This window comes from Hyaena hyaena, unplaced genomic scaffold, assembly GCF_003009895.1.
Source record: "Hyaena hyaena isolate Hyena2069 unplaced genomic scaffold, ASM300989v1 scaffold_368, whole genome shotgun sequence".
Lineage (NCBI taxonomy): Eukaryota > Metazoa > Chordata > Mammalia > Carnivora > Hyaenidae > Hyaena > Hyaena hyaena.
The window spans coordinates 79777-99220 of NW_024080989.1; the positions used below are offsets into that span (position 1 = coordinate 79777).

The 19444-nt window shown below is 41.5% G+C and overlaps 1 protein-coding gene across 1 annotated transcript in view; it reads left to right on the forward strand.

Moving 5' to 3' along the window:
* The window catches only part of CACNA1C (calcium voltage-gated channel subunit alpha1 C), a 205855-nt gene that overhangs the window by 64873 nt on the left and 121538 nt on the right, over positions 1-19444 (forward strand). The window contains exons 7-8 of the mRNA XM_039250015.1: positions 3972-3998; positions 18747-18907. Of these exons, the coding sequence (XP_039105946.1) occupies positions 3972-3998; positions 18747-18907 (188 nt within the window). The remainder of the gene's footprint in view (positions 1-3971; positions 3999-18746; positions 18908-19444) is intronic.

Here is a 19444-nt window from a genome sequence, read left to right on the forward strand (position 1 = left end):
CACTTGTGGGGATGAGCACTGAGTGTTATGTGGAAACTAATTTGACAATAAACTATTTGTAAAAAAAAAAAAAAAAAAGAAATAAGAAGAACTGGGAGGCCACTGTGAAAAGGGCAGACCATGAGAGGAGGGGAGGGAGGTAAGGCTGGAGATGGGCATGGCATGGTAGACCCCTTAATGATCTTTGTCTCTATCACAAGACTGTGAGAAGTCATTGAATATGAGAAGTCACAAGAACATGGAGATGGGTAGGAAGGTTGATTTGGTTCGTTCTGCAACAAAGGATCTTGAAGGATCCTTGGGTGTGAGGAAAAGAATGGGTAAAAGTGATGCCAGGAGGGAAGCAGGCACACAGTAAAGCATCCTCAGTAGCAATTACTGAGGTGTGAGGTGACACTGACTCAGGGTAAAGTCACATGTGGAGATTAAAAAAGCGGTTGGAAACCACCTTGACAAAAACTTTTTTTTTTTTAAAAAAAAAGTGGTTGGGTTTCCTGTGTGTTCTGGAGCCATACTCTATAGGACTTGTTTGTGGGAGTTGGAGTTTTAGTGAAGCAGAGGGGTGGAAATGAGCCAGTGTAGGGCACTTGCTCCAGCAGTGAGGCCATGGAAGGTAGCAGAGAAAATAAAATGGTAGAAAAGGAGGCAGCGGTGGCCAAGTGAGGGTTTGTTGGGTTTTTTTAATCATAGTAAACACTGGAAAAATCTTTATAGCAAAGAAGAGGTCAGTGAAATGGGAGAATCTAAGGATGCCTTAATGGAAACGAGTGATTATTGGAAGGCATTGCCTAAAAGGAGGGGAAGGTTGACTTCAAAAACACAGTTGGAGACCAGATTCACCAAGGAAGAAAGAGTTCCTTACCTCTGGGACTAATTGGGAGATAGAAAAAGAGACCTGGCATTAAGAGTCCTGGGGTCACGTCTCAGTCAGCCACCAGGTACCCATGTGACCTCAACCAAAGCACCTCCCCTCTGAGTCTTGATCTCACCCTCTGGGACACAAAGGAGTTGTCCTGGTTGTTAGTTCAGGGTGCTCTTAGCAGAGGCCTAGGGCTCCTGGGAACTGATTGCAGGGGCTACTACAGAAAGGGACCACTTTCACCTCTTTTACATATTGGGCTTCCGTGTAAGATTTCATATGAATAAAACATTCCACAACCTGATAAACTGCAAACCATAGATCCAGGTGATATCTAAGGATCCCTTCCAAGCTCTCAAATTCTACAGTTCTATAATGAATATAGAATCCAGAATAGGTTCCAATGCAGAGAGTCAAGGACAGGAAATCATACCAAATTATCTGTCATTTCATCACAGAAAGTGGGAGTTAGGTGTCGTAGGAACCTGAAGAACAGTACAGAGGTTTCAAACTAGTGAGTCACCAGCACGTCACTAAAAAATGAGCATTGCTGAAGCCATAGTGGAGCCTGACATCATAAATGTGAAGTCAGCATCACAGAAGGATTCAACATATTTTTTGGCAGCCTGTGTGGCCGAGAAGCACTAAAAACAGACAGTAGTGTGAACCATGGTGGCAGTTTAGCAAGGCAGGCAAAGTAGAAGTCCCAGGTAGTGTGTTGGGGGCAATATCAGTGTGACCCTGTGGCCAACCTGAGAACTGGAAGTTAAGCCTGACATTAGCCTGGGAACCCTGGGAACAAACCCTGACCTAATGAAGGCAAAGATTGGGTTCAGAGGAAGAGCAGGTGGATTAATGGAGAAGGTAACTGGCCAGAATGTGGAGTGACTGAGCTCAGCATCCAGTTGTAGCAGTGTTCTGTGATGACAAGGTCCATTACCCTTCTAGAAATAATAACTGCGAATGGTGTTGAAGTTGTAGAGTCAAGGACATTGAGTCAGATGTGTGTCAACCTGGATGGCGACCACAGTGCCATCTGACTTAGGTTAGAGGCAAATTGGGACAATTCAGGGAAATACTATTCCATACAGCAGGTAGTGAATATATGGTGCTCATTACTCTAGGAAGGAGAGAAAGTCTGAAATAGAAATAGTTCCCAAGAAGTAAGTATTTAAACAAAACAAAAGGAGTTTGGGGTTTGTCTTCAATTTTGAACCTTAATATCAACAAAGAAAATCATGGTTTCCTTGAAGGTTTGTTTTAGAGGCCTGAGCAGAGAAAGTATCTTAGGTTGAAGGAACCTCATTTCAAATAGTCACTTCAACTCTGATCCCCCTCTATGCCCACGCCCCAGAGTCATTTCCTGGGAGATAAGATTTTTGATTTTAAGAATACACTTTTGCTTATGACCCATTTGGTCTGAGAGAGAGACCCTTACAAGAATGACCACGTGGTCTGCATTGAAGGACACCCCAGAGAGGATCACTGAGATGTTGCTGAAAGAAGGCGTGGGGCCAGGTTCTGTAGACAGAGTCACAAGACTAAAGGCCGTGGTCATGCACTTTGGCTTATGCCTAACAGCAAGGAGATCAACTGTTCAAAAGTAAGCCTAGTGAAGACCCTGAAGGTCCCCAAGCTCAGCATGGCCCACTGAAGAAGAGAGGACCCTGGATTCCCCAACACCCAATTAGCAGCTGGAAAACATTTGTTTCTCCCATTAAACTGCGGTTCTAAATAAAAATGCTGCCCTTGGCTCCCTGTCCCCCTCCCACACACTTTGTTAACATGTGATTAAACACTCCAGCCCTAGCAGGCAGTCTTGGGGGTGGGAAAAGGTTGTTAGCTAGTGGTTCAGAGCAGTAAAGGCACTTGGCTAGGATCCTCAGTGCCCCAGAGATATAATTATCTCACGCACGATGGCTTTGCCACCTGTCACATCTTCTGGTTTAATTTTTTTTTAATAAAAAATAACGAGAAGGGTTGTTTTCTTGCTATACGACAGAGCTCGCTTTGTACTGAACTATAACAACACAAGCTTGCAGCAGTCGCCTCCTGAACTCTCTGCCCATGTTTTCTCTCTGCGTCTGTCTTTGTCTCCCTACCAGTATCTCTGTTATTTTCTTCCTCCCTAACTTGCATTCCACATCCATCTGGGTATCCATCTGAGCATGGTTACTCCACCTGCAATCTCTCCAGTTTACTCCCTTAACACCAAAGCCTTTTCTGATACGTTGCCCTCAATTGTTTTGTCTCAAATGCTTACATTCCCTGCTCCCACCCCTTCTTCCCTCCTTCTCCCCACTCTCCTCCCTCCCTTCTCCCAGCCTTCCTCCTCCTAGTCTCCCCTGGACTTTCCTATATGAACTTTGTAGCCTCAAAGTCTCCTAGAAGGTTCCACCTTTCAGTGGACTACCCTCCCCATTCGATGACCCTTCGAATCACACCTACCCTATGCTCCTGCCTGGAAGTTTCCCTCATCATCAAGGCTGCACATAAATGTCAGTTTCCTGAGCTTCTGTCAGGACACATGGCTGTTCCTTTAGGCCCAGTTGCAGCCCTCAGGCCAGGACTGTAATGGCCTCTCAGTTCCTAGCTGGCTTCTGTTGCTTATCTTCACTTCATACCCCAGCATTGCCAGGCTCCTGTTCGGACAGCAGTGGGGTCTGTGATGACCTTCTCCTGCCTCCGGTTTCCAGCTGGTGAGACCTTGACATCTGCAGAGAGGCCTCTCTGTCCTCCATGGCTCTCAGCAAGGTTCAGCATTCCCCACACGGCCTAATCTGACTTCATGGGACCTGTTGAACAGATGCTGTCTGCCACATGGCACCTTCCCTCTCCAGAGAGCATTGCTTCCACTTAGAAAATACTAGATTTATAGACTTGTCAGCTGGGGCAGTCCTCGGTTTCCACGTTCATACACACAAACATGCCAGGAGATGTTGACAGATAGGGTTTTCTCTCTTCAGAGTTGTTCTACTTCATTCCACACAACCGTCCGGTTCCTGTTTATAGTCATCCAGGGACATCAAACTTCTCTACAATTGCTGAACATCTTTTAAATGTAAGAATATGCATATGTGTCATTTGGTAACACCTGCTTTTTCTCTTTCAGCCATCGGATTTCCAAATCAAAGTTCAGGTGAGTGAAATGCATGTTCATCTTCTTTCCTACTGCCCACTAGCTCTCTCCCCAGCTACACTTTGGGTGGCCCAAGGTAACACCTACTGGGCGGGGCAGTACAGTGAAGGTATTCTTCTAAGAAGTAAACTGCTCTCTTCTGTATGGCTACCAAGAAAGTCTTTTAGATCAGAGCCAGCGTATAATTCAAGGGTTGATATTTGTTGAATTTTCTTTGCCAGTCTTTTTGGCAGCACCATCCCTAGGAGGTTGTGAAGCCCAATGTGTCTCCCTTCCTTATAAGATGAAGTCCAGTTAAAATGAATGTAATATGGACACTTGCTACTATTCTTGCCTACTTCATGTTTATGGAATACAATGAGAAATGAACTGTAAGGGTTATGGAATGCACATAGAATCACTACACTGCTCTGCTCCAAAACCTTCCACAGGACCCATGGTCTTCAGCCCCAGGTCTGCCTTTCCAGCCTCACCTCCTGTGTTCCCCTGCACATACTCTTCATTCCCACCACATGGAATTTCTTGCAGTCACCAGAATGTTCCCTGTCCTTTCAGACATCAAGGCCTTTCCATGTAGTCTTTCTTCTACCTGAATCACTGTATCCACATGTATTCATCTGGCGAATTCAGATTTTTGTTAAGAATCTCAAATGTTACTACATCTACCACACCCTCTGCAAACTCTCCAGGTCCTCCATTCATAGTGCTTTGTTCATACCTCTATCACAGCACTTAACATACTACAGTCCAGTTATTGGCTCATGGGCCTGTCTCCTTCAATATGCCTCAGAGAGCCTAGCTAAGTGTGGGTCCAAGGATAGACTGTCCATACATGTATGTTGCATGGATTAATGAATAGATTTGTGGAGTGCTGATGTGAATTTTCTCCCACAAAGCTTGTACATGCCAAAAATATTGGTTGTTTATGTTTTGTAATTGATCTAATCTTGCTTTCCTAGCCTCACCTACTGTGTAGCAGGAACATAAATAACACTAAAATTAGTCCAGCTGGGTAAATATAACCCAATGCTATACTTTAAATAGTCCCCGAAGGTGAAATGTTCAGTTTCTCATATTTCCATTTCCCCAGCTTTTCTCCAGGATGGAATCTAGATGCATGCGTGGGGGGCAGGGAACTTCAAGATCCTGGGAAATAAACAAGCTTTGATGAGGGCTGCACCTAGAATCCTTCTGAGTCCTCTTCCTATCTACCTTGTATGATGGTTAGTCTGGGCTTCTCTCTGAACTGGCCCTACTGGGGTGCAACAGTCTATTTAGTTTAGACATCTACCACTGGACTCCATGCTTCCCCATATTTGCATTTGTTCTTGAAATCTCCACCTCTGCTCTCTGATCCCAAAGGTGTGTCAGTCCACTGACTTCACCTCCACACCTCATCTGAGTGCATGGACACTTCCAGGTCCTTCACACTCCATAAATAAGCTATGGGAAACCCAGAGCACTATGGCAGGCTCACCTACCTACCCTTCTCCCACCACTGTATTTGCACCAGCCTGAATAGAACTCTGAGCCAAAGGCTGTTGTTGTCGTCCCAGGCAGCCCCCCATACTATACCCAATAGAGACCACCTACTAGCCTCAGTGTCTCTGGGCTTCCCCATGACTATTTGGGTATTTCTAAAGCAAACTCTGCAACCTTTTAGACTTCACACCAGGGCTGAGAATTAAATGAGGACTCTGGTGTCTGATTTTTACCTCTATTTCTGATACCTTCTTTCTCCTGTAATTTGCTGGAATTAGAAATTTCAGGCCTCTCTCCCCTTCCTCTTTCTCTCAAGCCAAGACTTACTTTACACTAAAAAAATCTGGGGTCAAGTCTACCAGGCCTAGCTGGTACATGAAAGGAGTTCTAGAAATATAAAAAATCCTTTCTCTCTCAATAATGCTTGAATTTTACTCCTTTATCTTCAGCATGTGGAGAAATGGCATATATACAATAGGAATGAATTAATATCTGATGAATGAATGAACGAATGGTCTTGCCTTAAATAAGACAATAGACTTACACAAACTCAAACAAAATATCTAATCTCCAAAGCTGAGAAAGCATTTGTGTTTCTGACAGTTCCAATGTTTCAACATAATAAGAGTAAAGAGATATAAAAGTCCATTTGAAAATATTTCCAAAATATCATTCTCATTACATGTAAGTGAATGAATCATAAATGAACAAGTGATTAAGTGAATGAATGAATGAATGAATGAATGAACATGATCCAAAAGATTGGAAGAGAAATTACATCTTAATATGGACTCTGTCTAGTGAAAGATTACCCAAGAGACTCTGGAAACATTTTTTTTATTCCGTGACCCATGGTGTAACCTGTGCTTTTGAAAAAGGAGAGGAACAGTGATTCCCCTAAACCTCAGGGCTCTTGGCTAAGCTTTGCAACTCAGCTCAACTTGCTATTTACTTAATGTCCTGTATTCCAGCCATTTGATCTCTGGGAAGAGTTCCTCCCTCTACAGCTACTATTCAAGATACAACAGAGTTACTGAGAAAAGACTTTGTATTCCCAAAAGGCACACTCCTAGTAGTTTGTCACTATCATTCAACCCATTTTCAGATGAGGCTGAGAGATATAGACGGTCACCCGGCTTACATAGGGCCAAGTGAGAACCCACACCCAGGTCCCATACTGCTAACCACTGTGCCAGCCTAGTGATAAGGTTCTGCCCGGGAATACTAAACTCTGCTTCTGCTCAGCTATTATATCTTAGGCATGGGCAGGCAGCTCTAGCAGGGCTGTTGAATAGAGATATAAGGTGAGCTGCATAAGCATTTTTAAAATTTTTCTAGTAGCCATGTTAAAAAATAGAAAAAAATAGGTGAGGGGTGCCTTGGTGGCTCAGCCCATTAAGTGTCCGACTTCAGCCCAGGTCATGATCCCATGTTTCGTGGGTTTGAGCCCTGTGTCAGGCTCTATGATGACAGCTTGGAGCCTGGAGCCTGCTTCAAATTATGTATCTCCCTCTCTCTCTGCCCCTCTCCTGCTTGCATTCTGTCTGTCTCCCAAAAATAAATAAACATTAAAAATACATATAAAAAAAAAGAAAAAAACAGGTGAAAATAATCTAATTATTTAACCCAGTGTATCAAAAACATTATCATTGCAACATGTAATTAATATAAAATTTTTTGTTTGTGTGTGTGTGTGTGTGTGGGTGTGTGTGTGTGTTGGTTTGGTTTTTGGTTTTTGGTGTTTTTTTCCAAATTTTTATTTAAATTCTAGTTAGTTAACATCTGGTGTAATATTGGTTTCAGAAGTAGAATTTAGTGATTTATCACTTACATATATCACCCAGTGCTTGTCACAAGGGCCCTCCTTAATCCTTATTGCTCATAAAGCCCATCCCCCCACCCACTTCCCTCCATCAACACTTCAGCATTTATCTATCTTTGACTCCTTATGCTTTGCTTCCTTCTCTCTTTTTTTCTTTTTTTCCCTTTCCTATATGTTCATTTGTTTTGTTTCCTAAATTCCACATATGAGTGAAATCATGATATTTGTCTTTCTCTGACTGACTTATTTTACTTAGTGTAATACATTCTAGCTCCATCCATGTTGTTGTAAATGGCAAGCTTTCATTCTTTTGGTGGCTGAGTAACATTCCATTACATATATATGTATGCGTGTGTGTGCGTGTGTGTGTGTGTGTGTGTGTGTGTGTGTGTGTGTATACATACCACATCTTCTTTATCCATTCATCAGTCAGTGGACACTTGGGCTCTTGCCATAGTTTGGCTATTGTTGATAATGCTACTAGAAACGCTCTGGTGCATGTACCTTTTGAATCTGTACTTTTGTATCCTTTTGGTAAATACCTAGAAATGCCATTCCTGGATCACAGAGTAGTTCTATTTTTAACTTTTTGAGGAACCTCCATACTGTTTTTCCACAGTGGATGCACCAGTTTGCATTCCCACCAAAAGTGTAAAAGGTTTCTCTTTTTTTGCATCCTCACCAAAATCTGTTGTTTCCCATGTTGTTAATTTCAGCCATTCTGACAGGTATGAGGTGGTATCTCATTGTAGTTTTGATTTGTATTTCCCTGATGATGAGTTATGTTGAACATCTTTTCATCTGTCTGTTAGCCGTCTGGATATCTTCTTTGGGAAAATGTCTATTCATGTCTTTTGCCCATTTCTTCCCTGCATTTTTTTTTTTTTTTTTGGTGTTGAGTTTGATAAGTTCTTTATAGAATTTGGATGCTAACCTTTTATCTGATATGTCATTTGCAAATATCTTCTCCCATTCCATCAGTTGCCTTTTAGTTTTGTAGATTGTTTCCTTCACTGTGCAGAAGCTTTTTAACTTGATGATGTCCCAATCATTCATTTTTGCTTTTGTTTCCCTTGCCTTCAGTGATGTGTCTAGTAGGAAGTTGCTACTGCCAAGGTCAAAGAGGTTGCTGCTTGTGTTCTCCTCTAGGATTTTGATGGTTTCCTATTTCACATTTAGGTCTTTCATCCAGTTTTTATTTATTTTTGTGTATGGTGTAAGAAAGTGGTCCAGTTTTATTCTTCTGTATGTTGCTGTTCAGTTTTCCCAACACCATTTGTTGAAGGGTCTTTTTCCATTGGATATTCTTTCCTGCTTTGTTGAAGGATAATTGACCATAATATAGCTGTGGATTCATTTCTAGATTTTCTGTTCTGTCCCATTGACCTATGTGTCTGTTTTTGTGCCAGTACCACACTGTCTTGATGACTATACCTTTGTAATGTAGCTTAAAGTCTGGAATTATGAGGCCTCCAGCTTTGCCTTTCTTTTTCAGGATTGCTTTGGCTATTTGGGTTCTTTTGTGGTTTCATACAAATTTTAGGATTGTTTGTTCTAGCTCTGTGAAAAATGCTAGTGGTATTATGATACAGATTGCATTAACTGTGTAGATTGCTTTGGGCAGTATCTACATTTTAACAATGTTTGTTCTTCCAATCCACGAGCATGGAATTTTTTGCATTTCTTTGTGTCCTCTTGAATTTCTTTCATAAGTGTTCTATAGTTTTCAGAGTACAGATCTCTTACCACTTTGGTTTGGTTTGTTCCTAGGTATCTTATGGTTTCTGGTGCAGTTGTAAATGGAATCAATTCCTTGATTTCTTTTTCTGCACTTCATTATTGGTGTATAGAAATACAACTAATTTCTGTACATTGATTTTATATCCTGTGACTTTACTGAATTCATGTATTAGCTCTAGCAATGTTTTTTTGGTAGAGTCTTTTGGGTTTTCTACATAGAGTATCATATTGTCTGCAAACAGTAAACGTGTCAATTCTTCCTTGCTGATTTGGATGCCTTTTATTTCTTTTTGTTGTTTAATTGCTGAGGCTAAGACTTCCAGTACTATGTTAAGTAGTAATACTGAGAGCAGACATCCCTTTCTTCTTCCTGACCATAGAGGAAAAGTTTTGTTTTTCCCCATTTAGGATTATATTAGCTGTGTGTCTTTCATATATGGCTTTTATGATATTGAGGTATGCTCCATCTATACCTACTTTGCTGAGGGTCTTTATCAAGAATGGATGCTGTGGGGGCGCCTGAGTGGCTCAGTCAGTTGAGGGGCCAACTTCAGCTCAGGTCATGATCTCACAGTCTGTGAGTTTGAGCCCCATGTCAGGCTCTGTGTTGACAGCTCAGAGCCTGAAGCCTGCTTAGAATTCTCTCTGTCTCTCTCTCTCTGTGTCCCTCTCATGCTCATACTCTGTCTCCCTCTTTCTCAAAAATTAAAGAAGAAAAAAAAAAAGAATGGATGCTTTATTTTGTCAAATGCTTTTTCTGCATCTACTGAGAGGATCATATGGTTCTTATCCTTTCTTTTATTAATGTAGTATATCACATTGGTTGATTTGCAGATATTGAACCACCCCTGCAGCCCAGGAATGAATCCCACTTGAACATGGTTAATAATTATTTTAGTGCACTACTGGATTCAATTTGCTAGTATCTTGTTGAGAATTTCTGCATCCATTTTCATCAGGGATATTGGCCTGTAATTCTCCTTTTTAATGGGGTCTTTGACTGGTTTTGGAATCAAGGTGATATTGACCTTATAGAATGAGTTTTGAAGTTTTCCTTCCCTTTTTATTTTTTTGAACAGTTTGAGAAGAATAGATATTAGCTATTCTTTAAATGTCTGGTAGAATCCCCCTGAGAAGCCATCTGGCCCAGGACTTTTGTTTGTTGGGAGACTTTTGATTACTGATTCAGTTTCTTTGCTGGTTATGGGTCTGTTCAAATTCTGTACCAGAATATTCTCTTATAATTGTGTGTATTTCTTTGGTGTTGGGTGTGATCTGTTCTCTTTCATTCATGATTTTATCTATTTGGGTTTCTTCTCTTTTCTTTTTGATGAGTCTGACTAGGAATTTATCAATTTTATTAATTCTCTCAAAGAACAAGCTCTTAGGTTGGTTTTTTTTTTTTTTAATCTATTCTACCTGGTTATTTTGTTTGTTTCTATATCATTTATTTCTGCTCTAATCTTTATTATTTCCCTTATTATGCTGGCTTTATTTGCTATTCCTTTTCTAGCTCCTTAAGGTGTAAGGTCATTAGGCTGTGTATCTGAGACTTTTCTTGGTTTATGAGGTAGGCCTGAATTCCAATATACTTCCCTCTTAGGACCACCTTTGCACCATCCCAAAGGTTCTAGATTGTCCTGTTTTCATTTGATTCCATGTATTTTTTTATTTCTTCTCTAATTTCCTGGTTAACCCATTCATTCTTTAGTAGGATATTCTTTAACCTCTATATATTTGTGATCTTTCCAAAGATGACTTTGAGTTTCATAGCATTGTGGTCAGAAAAGTTGGATGGTGTGATCTTTTTGTACTTGTTGAGGCCTGATTTGTGACCCAGTGTATGATCTATTCTGGAGAATGTTCCATGTGCACTCAAAAGAATATGTATTCTAATGCTTTAGGATGAAATGTTCTGAATAGATCTGTTAAGTCCATCCAGTCCAGTGTTTTATTCAAAGTTATTGTTTCTGTGTGTTGATTTTCTGCTTAGATGATCTGTCCATTGCTGTAAGTGAGGTGTTAAGGTCCCCTACCATGGCTACTTAAGCTTTCTTTTGGCAACCATTACCATGATAGATGGTTGTCCATCCCTTCACTTCATTCTGCAGATTTCTTCAGGTCTAAAATGAGTCTCTTGTAGGCAACATATAGATGGGTCTTGTTTTTTTATCCATTCTGATACTATTCTTTTGGTAAGAGCCTTTAGTCCATTTGCATTCAGAGTGATTATTCAAAGTTATGAATTTAGTGCCATTGTGTTAACCTGTAGATTTGGTGTTTCTGGTGATGTTCCTTTTTTCTGATTTTTGTTGCTTTTGGTCTTTTTTTCCCCACTCAAAGAGTCTTCTTTAATATATCTGGCAGGGCTGGTTGGGTGGTCACGAACTCCTTTAGGGTTTTTGGGGGGTTTTTTTGGAAATTCTTTATCTCTCCTATTCTGAATGACAGACTTGCTGGATAAGTATTCTTGGCTGCATATTTTTCGCATACAGCACATTGAATATATTATGCCACTCCCTTCTGGCCTGCCAAATTTCTTTGAACAGATCTACTGTGAACCTGATCTGTCTTCCATTGTAGGTTAAGGACTTTTTTTTTCCATTGCTGCTTTTAGGATTCTTTCCTTGTCTGTGTATTTTGTGAATTTGACTATGATATGTCGTGGACACAGCTGGCTTTTGTTGAATTTAATGGGATTTCTCTGTGTTTCTTGAATTTCGATGTCTATTTCCTTCCCCAGATTAGGGAAGTTTTCAGCTATAATTAGCTCAAGTAAACCTCCTGCTCCATTTTCTTTCTCTTCCTCTTCTGGGATTCCTATGATATGAATAGTGTTATGCTTTAAGGAGTCACTGAGTTCTCTAAGTCTGCATTCATGATCCAAAACCTTTCTTTCCCTCTTTTTTCACCGTCATTATTTTCCATAATTTTATCTTCTATATCACACTGATTCATTCCTCTGCTTTTTCCATCCTCATTGTCATTGCATCTGTTTAGTTGTGCATCTTGATTATTTCATTTTTTATTTCAGCCTCACTAGTTTTTAATTCTTTTATCTCTGCAGTAAGGTATTCTCTAGTGTCTTCTATGCTTTTCTCTACCCCAGCTCATATCCTTATGATTATTGTTTTAGATTCTGTTTCAGACATCTTACTTATGTTTTTATTGATTAAACCCCTGGCCATGACTTCTTCTTATTCTTTCTTTTGGGGTGAATTCCTCTGTCTTGACATTTTGTCTGAATCACTAATTTTGTGCGTGTGATTGTTAGGAAAGTAGATCCTATTTTCCCTAGAGCTGAAGCTTTGCAGCACTCTATGATCAGTAGACTTGGTGCATGCAAGGGGTTTGTACTAGTCTTCTAGGGCTATGGCCTGCTGCACTGATTCTCAGGCTAACTTGCCCTAGCGGAGATGCACCTGCAGAGTACAGGGGGTGGAGCTTACTGTAAGCAACTACAGTCTCCACTTGATGGTGCTCTTTTGCTCACTGATGTTATTCAGTGCTGATGGGTGGGCTAGGATTGGCGGAAATAGTGTTGCCCCACTCTCTCATCCCCAGAGCGGGGAGTGCAAGCCCACCACTCTTCAGAAAGCCCTCACAAAAGAGCAGACAAACACCTCTCTTGTGTCACCAGCCTCTACCATATCCCTGCTTTCACCTTGCCTGTGACCGAGCTGTCTGCCTGCCAGGAGGCACAGTACTCCTGTGTTTTATCTCAGGCATGTGGCTGGGTTTCAAAACTACAAATTTTAGGGATCTGCATGTCTCAGACACATGCTGATCCTCTGGGAGAGGGTCTTTCCAGGTTTTTGCTATTTGCTGCTTTGTCTCAGAAAATGGTCACAAGACTGTGCAGTGGTTCGGAGTTTATGGTAAAGTGCAGCACAACTCCAGCACCCAGGTTTATTGTCCTCAGCCAGTATCTTTGTTCCTATGGTAGGGAACAGAACAGCACATTGGTGCTGCCAGTTTTTTGTCCCCAGAGAGGGCATGCCACCACTAGCAAATGCACTCCAAGCAGGGAAACTGTTTCTCCCTGTGCAACCCAGGGAATCCTCAGACCGTGCTGCCCACTCCAGGTCTCCACCCTCCTTCCCCACCAGAGCACCACCAAGCCCACCAGGCATGACCCTGGCAACAGCACAGAGCTTCGAAACTTCAGACTTTGCCCTCCACTGCTCTCCTTTTCCCAGGCAGTAGTTCTGGGGGAGAGTTTTTCTTGTACAGTTCCCTGAACGCGCTTTCACTCTTTCCCTCTCTTTCTTTCTTTCTCTTTCGCTACTCTCTACAAGACCAGAGCTCCCTCCCCAAGGCAGCACCTGCAGCTCTTCTCTCCCTCAAATCAACTCTCCACAGCTCTTGTCTTCCACAGTGTGGCCATTTTCTACCTCTGTTTGAGCAGTTTTTACTCTCTCAGTCCTCAGATTTTGGGTTTTCAAAATGATTTGTTTTAGGGATGAGGCAAGCTTAGGATTCCCCTAGTCCTCTACCATCTTAACTCCTCTGTTTAATATAAAAATTATTGAGATATTTTCATTATTTTTTTTCTATTAACTCTTTGAAATCCAGTGTGTATTTTACACTTACTACATGTCTCAGTTTGGACTTGCCAATTTCAAGTGCTCAAGAGCCACATGTGGCTAGTAGCTACTACACCAGATGGTATGGCCCTAAAAGGTCTGAACAGTTATGAATTGCAGCCCTCTAAGTCTAGATTCTACAGCCCACTGATGGTGTATGTTTAAGGAATATCAAAGCCTGTCAATGGATTGAAAATGCTGTGAAAATTATCAAAGTAGACTTGGAATTGTTTCAGTCTGCTGCTGGGATTTCTACTACAGATGCAAGAAGAATGTGTCTTCGTACTTTCTGCCTGTCTAATTGTGGCAGCCATGACTGAATGGGAGCATACAGAGGAAGAGCATAGTAGTACCGGGGGAAAATGGAGAGAAAATTTTTGCAACTCAGAAATAACTTTGTAAAAAGTGAAGAGCCTATTTTACTCTTTTAAAAAAATTCTAAAATTTGAGTTTTAACTAAATTAAAGCTTCCTGATCATTTTCTCAGTTTAACAATGACAAATAAGACAATTTGAATTTCCAGCTGGAGTATTCCATTTGCAACACTGAATGATACAAAAACATGATTTATTTAAAAGAAATATTAGAAGAGAGACTTTAGGGGAAATTCAGCAAATTTATCAAATTATAATATTTGGGCAATATTAGGGGATTACTTTGGTAAGCCAAGTCTCCACTTTGAGGAATTAGTTACAATAAAGAATTTTGAAATATTTGTGGCTCATGGTTCAGAATAGGATTTAAACAGTTAGGGAACAAGCTATTTAGAAAGTTTTGTGCAACTTGCTGGGATTAATCAGATAACCTGTTGGAGTTTTGACTCCAGATCTTGACTTTACAGAGTTCTGAAGTGAACTCCATGGCATTCTAAAATCTGGTAGGATTGTCTTGCCCCATCTTTGGTGAAATGAGCAGCAAGGACAAGGCACATGTCCGAATTTGCCTAATCTCTGATAGTCCATTTTAAGTTACTTACATATAGTAAAGAAGAGTTAATGTAATCATTTTCTGTGTTACTGTTCCCAGTTAAAGAAAAGATAGGAACTTATTCTAGCCACTAGAAAGAGGCTGAAATGTCCATCATTTTGATTTTGTCTACTCTTCTAGATGCCTGACAAAAATTATATGCCAAGCAAACTCTTTTAGTAGCACTGCCCTTTCTTCATCCCCACTTTCATCCCTGGGTCACAAGAGCTCAAGGGCTCTCAAGCCTTGTATTCAGCAAGGTGTTAGTAAATCTGCATAGAGTTTGTCTCTGCTGTTCTACCAACCTATCAATCAAATGTCCTTACCATGTGAGATGGAGTACACTAAGTACTGCAAAACTCCATCCCTTTCCCTCAAGGATCTTATGATCTCACTGGAGAGACAAGAACCATATACTAAAAGATAACTGACAGTATAGGGAAATGGGAAACCATTTCCTCTGGGTAACCTTTGCTCGCTCCTCCACCACTGGCTAGGAGGCCCTTTGGTGTGTTCCTGTGGCACCTCTGCGAAGCCTGCCTTGGTGGTAAGCATACTCTTTGATTGTTTGCTTAAGGATCTTAAAGCATGAGTTTTAGGTAGCCAGACACTGTTTATCCTATTAACTGTTGAATATCTAGTACCTATCCCATGATAGATGTTTAATACATATTTTTAATGTATAACTAAAATGAGTAATGCAGACAATAAATGTGACAGGAGTTCTACATCTGGGAAGACTAGAAAATTTCACCATGAAGAAGCTGGGACTTGAGCTAAGCCCTAAATGGGAAGGACATAGAAAGGAGAGGTCCTGACAGTTGTAGGGACAGTCCATGTAGATGGAAAGGCAAGAGTGAGGCCTAGAATTAGGAAAAGGTTAGGTGGATCCCAGGGTGAGTGAGCAGAAATTTCCCATGGGGATGCAATGATAAAGAATTTTGAAGAAGTAGATTAGGCACATTCATATCCACCCTGCTGTCCTATGTCTACATATGGGAACTTCTATTTCTAGAGTAAACGACTTTTGTAGTTAGTGTGAAGGGAACATGAATAGCAGGCAAATTTCTCCTCCCTATTTTATCATTTAATTTCTATATCCTCCATGCATATGTAAACACAAATAAATTTACACATTCTAATAAATCATTACATTTATTATATAGTAGGGAGCGTTGCCAGGAAACCAGTTGTCAAGCAAAGCTATATTTTGAAGAGTGGGAGGTGTATAATTATCTTTAAATACTTTCTCTGGATAGTAATTACCCCCCCACACCCCAGCCCAAATCCATGTGACTCCCCTGAATGGATGAGCACAGGAACAGCACATTTAACTGCCACTACCTTCTCTGACAGCCACTCCTTCAGCGGGTCAGGCAGTTCTAGACCCATCGGATAGGCCTGACCATGTGGTATCCTGTATCCCAAACTTGGGAAAAGAGGAGCTTAACCAAGTTCTCAGTACTAAACTGATTCCAACTCCATTTCTACATACTGTAAATAAATGCAAACTTGATTCTTTGGTCTCTGAATAACAATTATCAGTGATTTCTGTAACATAAAATTACATCTATTTAAAATACTCTTTGAAACTACAATGTTAGCTATTTAAGATCAGATAGAGGTTTGTCCTCAAAATTCATTTTTCAGGGGATAAAAATGCACCAAATTTCTCTACAGTATTAATAACCACGATAACAGGAAAGAAGCAGTGTCCTGCCCTGGCAGGATAAGAGCTGGCAAACTCCAGAGGAGCCCTAAGGACCACCAAGAACCCCTTGTCCCACTCCTTTGCCCCTCTCTTCACCCTCCCTCATCTTCATTCTTACCCACGGTGGTATGTCTGGGGGGATATAAGCCTCCCTACGTGCATTTAGAACACTTAATTTTCTGACCCTGATGCATTTCTTCTCTACGTAGTGAATTGCCCCCAAGTAGCAGCTAAGTATACCCTACAAAGAGATAGCGTGCACTGGAGATAGTATTCAAGTACCCACGATGAGGTAGGTAGGTAGGTAGGTAGGTAGGTAGGGTCAAATCAGAACACTATGTGATTAATTCTTTCTTCCCTCCCTGTTCTGAAAGCCAAAAACTAAGTTCTCTCTACAGTTCTGAGGAAACAATTCTCTTCTTAAATGCTCTTCTCACTTTTCTAGTCTCCTAATAGATTTCAACAAAGATTTGGTAACAAGATTTTCCACAGACACTAGGTAGAAAATACAGAATGAAAACATAGATGAAGTCAAGCTATCTGGAAAGTCAGTTTGGGGGTGGGTGGAGGAGTCCATAGCAGCAGGGATCTGCAGTTCTGGAAACATAGAATACAGATATGAATACAGATATTCATGGACTATTACTCCAAGATGCTTCTTTGTCCCTCCCCTGCCTTCTTTATTACCCACACAGGGGCACTGCCTTCTGACTACCTGCTGGGTCTACATACATGACCTACGAGCACCTCAAACCTATTTCCTGAGCTGAGTGCCCCTACTTTCCCCTAGTAGCAGCCTCCCTGCCCAGAGCACTGCTTCTCCTTGTCTGTACCTATATTGGTTAGAGGTGTCACTCTTCCAAAATACTCCAGCCAGAAGTTTTGGCTATCCCTTCCATACCTTTCTCTCTTACCTTGCATATCCAGTCAGGCTCAATGTCCTATTGATTCTGCCTCCAAAACTGTGGAGTGTCAACTCAGTGTTCTCTTTTCCATTAATAAAGCTACTGTCTTCATCATCTATAGCCCAGATGGCCAAAAGAGCATTTCTCATACTACCTCTGACCTAGAAGTTGTTTGGTTGTTTGTTTGGTTTTCTAAAATCAAATCCCATCATTTTCCCTCTGGAAATCCTTAGGATGGCCTATGTAAGTCTCCCTCCCAAGCACCTCTCCACCACCCCCTTCCTTCTTCTCTCCTTTGCTGCTACCATCAGCATTTATTAAATGTTTGGTCAGTGGAATTACCAAACATAGCTATGTGTTTTCTCTGTATCTAATGAGGATGAAATTAGGAACACGCTATAAACTGCTCCACCATAGAACTTAAAAATGTAAGTGACTCATTGGGATCATCGAGCTTAATGGTTCTCAACCATGGTTATAGATTATAACCACTTGGAGAGCTCTAAAAAATACCCAGCCCCTAGAGAATCAGATTTAGTTGATTGGAATTGGAGCCTGGGTACTAGTGGGGGGTTATGATTATTTTTAAGCTTCCCCAGGTAATTTTATGTACACCCAGGTTTGAGAATCATTGACAGAAGTCCCTAACCAAGAGACCAAAGGAATATTATAAGAACCATGGCTAATCTTCCAGGGGGCCATGTGCTGCTGCATGAACTTCTGTGTAAAGATGTGTGTGTATGTGTTTGTGCACGTGTGTGCACGTGCTCTCTTTTCTCAACAGAGGATCTAAACATTCATCAGAATCTCAAAACTTTCCATAACCCCATAAAGGCAAAGAACCTCTGATCCAGATTCACCCTCTTACACTTTACAGATGAGGCAGGATCTGGGCAAGAGACTGGGCTTAGGGGAAAATCAAACCTGCTCTGCCACTCTGTGATATCAGTCAAGGTACTCAACCTCCGTGGCCCTTAGTTTACCCCTCCTCAAAATCAGGATAACACCTGCTTTTCAGGGTTATTTAAAGAATTAAAGAGAAGGCATGGGAAGTGTCTAATATAGTAACAGGCATGGATGATATTTCATTAATGGTAAACATTACTAATCCTATTCCTACCATCACTACTAAAGATAGTCTTAATACTTACGATACAATTTTGAATAATGCTGTTATTATAAGATAAAAATATATTTATGCCAGATGCATTATATGGTGTGTATATATATATATATATCATATATATATCCATATATATGAATTTTTATAATCTGCACAACAACCCTGTGAGCTTGGCCCTATTCCTGTTTTACAAATGGGAGAACCAAAGCTTACAAGGGAAGAGGGGCATACCCAAGGCCACACAAGTGACAGAGTCTGCTTAACTTGACAGGAAGCTTATCTCTTTGCTACCAGATTGTCCTGCTCTGGTGAGGCCAAGTTCATTAAGGGAAGAAAGGAAGCCACTATGGTACCTTTCGGATTGGAAGAATATGAATTTTATCCCCATCCTTCTCTCCTTGTTCCTTTTCCAGCCGCTACTGGCGCCGGTGGAATCGGTTCTGCAGAAGAAAGTGTCGTGCTGCAGTCAAGTCTAATGTCTTCTACTGGCTTGTGATCTTCCTGGTGTTCCTCAACACACTCACCATCGCCTCAGAACATTATAACCAGCCCCACTGGCTCACGGAGGTCCAAGGTGAGAGGCAGCCTCTGGCACTATCCTGCTTTACTCTTGTTAACTTAGCCCTGAATCCCAGGGAGGGAATAGTCACAGGCACAAGGTTGATGGGAAAGCTGCCAGTGGCTGTGGCTCTTGGCAGGCACCATGCTAGAGACACCAAGGGCCTGACAGCTTGCAAGCCCCATAGTAAAATTCACAACCTCATTATAAACAGATGTGGCTCACCTGGCTAGGCCCCCACCATCTGCCTACCCCAACAGTCACGGTTGGGCCCAGGTGACAAGGACGCATGCTGCTCCTTATTTGGCTATCTCAGACCCTTGGCTGCCAACTTTCCAGAATGGATTTTCAATACAATAGCCTGCAGGTGGGCCTGCCAGAACGTGTGAGGATGAGGTGAGCATGAAGCCAGGAAAGAGTGGCCTGAGCACGAGGAGCTGTCCTCAATGGGCAGTTAGTACCCACCACCCTTCCCTGGACCCCTAGAAGAGGACCTCCCTAGCCAGTGCCTCAGGTCCAAAACCAGGGAGTCAGGCAGACACAGGGGCTGCA